We start from the raw sequence: 4,446 nt of genomic DNA, 5'->3' as shown, positions 1-4,446 counted from the left end.
GATTCTGAACTTTTTTTTTTCTTTTTATTCCTTGTGATTTTTTTAAAAAAGAAATCTGTTGTCATTCTGCAGTGCTGAAGGTCCTGTCTTCCTCAGCACGTAATTATTGTCCCATTAGGGTGATACTGTGTGCATATCACGTAATGAAGAAGTCCCCCAGGCATGCAGCTGCTCACACTCCTGTGTAGCTGTGCAAAGTGCAATCCTTTGGCCCAGAACATTTTTGCATTTCATGCTCATTTCTATGGCTGAGGACTGAGCCCAAACAAAGTTTTCATTCTGCCATTTGAGGAACAAGAACCCCAACTGCTGTCACCCACCCTGAATTGATAAACTATAGTAATTAGCAGAGGCAAAGTGTCTGAATTAAGATGTGCATCATTTCAGCATTAGGATCATCCAATCTCTCTTTGTGCCTACATTAATCTCTACCTTGAATTCAACTTCTTTTTTTCTGAGCCTCTTTCCAAAGACGGGAGATTTTCACACCTCAAAAAGAAAATGCACCACTGTAACCAAATGGACCAAACCCACCTTTTTGTTACCCCTCAATAATAGATTTCAGAATCATAGAATGGCTTTGGTTGGAGGGGACCTTAGAGATGGTTGAGCTCCAATCTCCTGCCATGGGCTGGTTGCCAGTCACTTAGATCAGGCTGCCCACAATGACATCCTGCCCTTGAGCACCTCCATAGGGGTGTTCTCCTTACTCAAGTCCAAGGCTATTTGCAGCTCCCAGGCACCGGCAACACAAAGAACCCTTATACACACATTGAGGCCAGCCAGACTAACTCCTCATCCCTTCTAGGCTGTGTGCAAACATTTGTCTGCCTCTGTAAGAGTGTGAGATTTGTTCAAGAGCTCAGATTTACTTGATCGCCATCTATGCCATCGTAAAAAAATTACACAGACAAGACACCATATAAAAGATCAGTTTATTTTTATTAATGCTTAATCAGTTGTTATAATTTGCTATTCAAATATTAGAGACATAAGAAACTCAAGAAGGAAACGTTATTTATCGTTAACATCTATCGAAGGCAGTTATAAGATACATTGCTTTTATACAGATCACCTTTATGGCTTCCACTAATCATGCAAACAGTTCCCTCTCCCTCTTTCCTCCCCTTATTTTTGGCAGCCAAAAGCACATATGGCAGTTAGGGAAAAGCATATTTATCACTGCACACCATACTTCTGCTTCTTGTTAGCCTCGATCTTGGAAAACAAAGCCCAAAACATTGCAGTTTTGAAAAATTCCCCTGTCCCTGATGGATAGATGCTTTGTAAGGAAGTGTTAAGTTAGTGTTAAATTATTGCACTTGGATCACTTATATTAGAAAGTTAGTTTTATTCAAGCAGCCCTACAGTAATGTAAGCCATAGCTTGAGATTATTTGTAAAATTCTTTAATTAGATAGTTTGACAAATCTAACGTCCTCTAATACAGCATTTCTTATTTTAAAATGAAGCTTCCATCCTTTTGGGATTGTAAATGTAATGCTGTCAGATACGGAGATGTTTATGTGCTAATGTAAGAGATAATACAGATGCAACTGCCTCATCTTTGTGTTTTCTGTGTATGCAAAGGTTAAAATGTCTCTGTAATCAGACTGTTCATTATTCAAAGTTCAATAATTGATATAATTTACATTCCTTTAAGAGCCTCATTAGGAGATTGCTTTAATTCTTAACTTATTTGTACTTCTAAAGGCGTGTTTTACTGTATACTGACATCTGATAGCAGCTGCTTTTCTCTCCTTTTGCAGATGGACCTCCAGTTGTAGCTCATTATGATATATCAGACACAAATTCAGACCCAGAAGTGGTAAACGTGGACAATCTGTTGGCGACTGAAGTGGTGCAAGAGCACAATAATTCCTTAGGAAACCAAGACCTGGAATCTAGCTGGGGAAACAGAGGGCTGCTGGATGAGCTGGGTGCTGATGGAGGTTGGTTTGAGCTCCCTTCCTCTGATGTTCATTCCTGCTTCTCTCTTGGTGTGTCCACCTCCCATCCTTTCGATGTTTTTGTGATTTATACAGCTTTAAAAGCACCCTATATGGATTATGCAATAAAACAGTATAGGTGCTTATTGAAAGTGTCTGACCTTTACTCCAAAAAACAACTGATAAAAAACTGACAAAGTTTCTGACACTAAGTTTCTTAATAATTTTTTCTCCCCCTCTAATTACTCTTCAGAAATCTGGTTTGTTTGTTTGTTTGTTTGTTTTGGTGGTTTTCCTGCTCTCTTATGACAGTGAGCTACTCTCACTACTGAATACTTGATTATGATGACCCATCTAGCCACCAGCTAGTAAACCAATCATCACCTCATTTTAATTATTGTAATTGTCTTTTCTGGGGGTCTGTCTTGTCTTTTTGACTCTGTAAAATACAAGCATTCATTTTTCTTCCCCACATGCTACCTGCATTTTTAACATATTCTAGAAAATTGGACATTCCAGGTTCAGATAAAGACGAAGGGTGAAAAGGTGCTGCTTGTAATTGGGCTTCACATCAGTGGGCTGAAACTTCCTACAAGAAGGCGAAAGCAGGAGTACTGCGGAAGGCTGTAAAGAAGTTCACGAGCCTCATAACATTGCTCAGCTCCACTTGTCACAAAAGAGCTATGCAGTAAGACGAGGTGCTCCAAGGACTGGGGGAGAGAGCTGTGTTAGCATGGGGATGTTTTCTATTGACTTCACCCCATAGCCCCAAGTGCCAACATATTGCCTTCCTTGCCAGTCATTTTTGGTACACCATTAAGGTTTTCAGACGTGTAGGACACGGAGGCTTGCTCGTGGTGGAGCACAGTTTTGTGTTTCACTCTCTTTTTTAAATGCAGGCTATACTGCAAGCCTCTGAGTAGCTCTGAGCTGCTTTTCAGCATCCATAAAGCTGAAACAAATACAAATGCATGGCACATTTTGAAAGAGGCGTTCCATTATTACCTAGTGGAGAGGTTCTCTTTTTGAATAGGAGGACATCTGTTGTGTTACCTTCACTACAGTCTGTGGCTAGGCTGTTATTCCAGCCTTATTGAAGCCCGATACACAGCACCGATGGCCTGGTACTTCAGCAGAAAGAAAGGAACGTAAGGAAATAAAACAAAGGTTTCTTACCAAGCATTTCCACTTTGCTCTTTATGAGTACGAAGCTGTGATGCAGGTAGAAATTTGTCATCCTTCCTCCTATATCCAAGGGCACAAACTTCTGCAAGGATGAGGTTGCCAGCTAAATGGATCCCTTCAGGAAACTCTTTATCCTTGAGCCAATGGGAACATGCCCAGGCAAATTCATTCCTGGTGCTGGGAAAGCATCTGTAGGGACGAATCTCTTTACTTCCTGCATACACTTTGCCACAGAGCCTTGTACTTCAGTACACTGCTGACTGTACGTCTGTCAGGACCAGCTTTTCCTTATACCATGCCTAGAACTGCACGTTTGGAAAATGGAGTTTTCACATCTTACACCTCCTTCCCAAATTAACCTTTAGCCAGTGTCTAGCTTAGGAGATGTTACGTGATGGGTTCCCGTGGGAAAATAGCAACATAAGCTTAATCTATGTGAAAAATCTTACTAGGGCACACTATCACATCTTTGTGCACGGGCAAATATTTTGGGTTGTTTTGCAAGCTGATGTTGTAGGGCAAACAAAACATCTCCTTTGTGCGTCATCTTAATGTTCTTGCAAGGATATTAAGTGTGTAGGCATGTTATTAGGCGTGAAATTTGTATGACCAGAGGCTGTAAATCTGCCTGCGTGCTCTAATCCTGATTTACACTCAGCTACATGTTGTAATATTGACTCTGCTAATCATGGTTTCTCCACTGCTAATTACTTTATTGTCTGAACTTAAAGCTGTGTCAATAACCCAGTCTCTGGGAGCTCCTGGTAATGTCTCTGGGGACTCATTTCAAGGCTGCTTTGTCTTCTAGAGCCCTGGGCAGAGGTTGCAGAATGGCATACATCAGTCCTAGCAGTTAGCATATAAAGGCAGACCAATACCAGTGCCTCCTTCCCAACCCTGTGCACCGACGGCCTTCATTTTCCTAAAACAGAGAAATAGGGTGCTCACTCTGTCCCTCTATTTTTCTTCCACCTTTCCGAGTATTTCAAGCAGCCATCAGGAAGCTTTCCTGGCACACCCTCTAGCATATATAACATAATATATAACACAATAATCAGCTAAATTCAAAATGTCACACTCTACAAATGGTTCTTCGCCCATGTCATCCAATATGTGAGCTGCTCCCAAGCAGTCGGCAGTCTCAGCTCCTTCTAGGTTGCCCAGCTTCCCCAAGGTTAGTGCTAAAGGGGGACAGTAGAAGTATGTCCTCTTTTTTCTTGTCAAACAAGTCCTTTATAAACACAGACTGATGAACTGGATAGCTGTTGAGTTATCACGAAAAACCACACTGCTGCATTGTGGAGCTTTTCATA

The 4,446-nt window shown here is 41.2% G+C and overlaps 1 protein-coding gene across 5 annotated transcripts in view; it reads left to right on the top strand.

Annotated features, from left to right (window-relative positions):
- The window catches only part of CZH18orf25 (chromosome Z C18orf25 homolog), a 44,150-nt gene that overhangs the window by 33,826 nt on the left and 5,878 nt on the right, over positions 1-4,446 (top strand). For all 5 annotated transcript variants that reach the window (XM_010725166.3, XM_031557181.1, XM_010725167.3 and 2 more), the window contains one exon: positions 1,769-1,951. In XM_010725166.3, coding sequence (XP_010723468.1) covers positions 1,769-1,951 — 183 coding nt within the window. The remainder of the gene's footprint in view (positions 1-1,768; positions 1,952-4,446) is intronic.

Source organism: Meleagris gallopavo, chromosome Z (genome assembly GCF_000146605.3).
Source record: "Meleagris gallopavo isolate NT-WF06-2002-E0010 breed Aviagen turkey brand Nicholas breeding stock chromosome Z, Turkey_5.1, whole genome shotgun sequence".
Lineage (NCBI taxonomy): Eukaryota > Metazoa > Chordata > Aves > Galliformes > Phasianidae > Meleagris > Meleagris gallopavo.
This window is presented reverse-complemented; position numbering and strand designations above follow the sequence as displayed.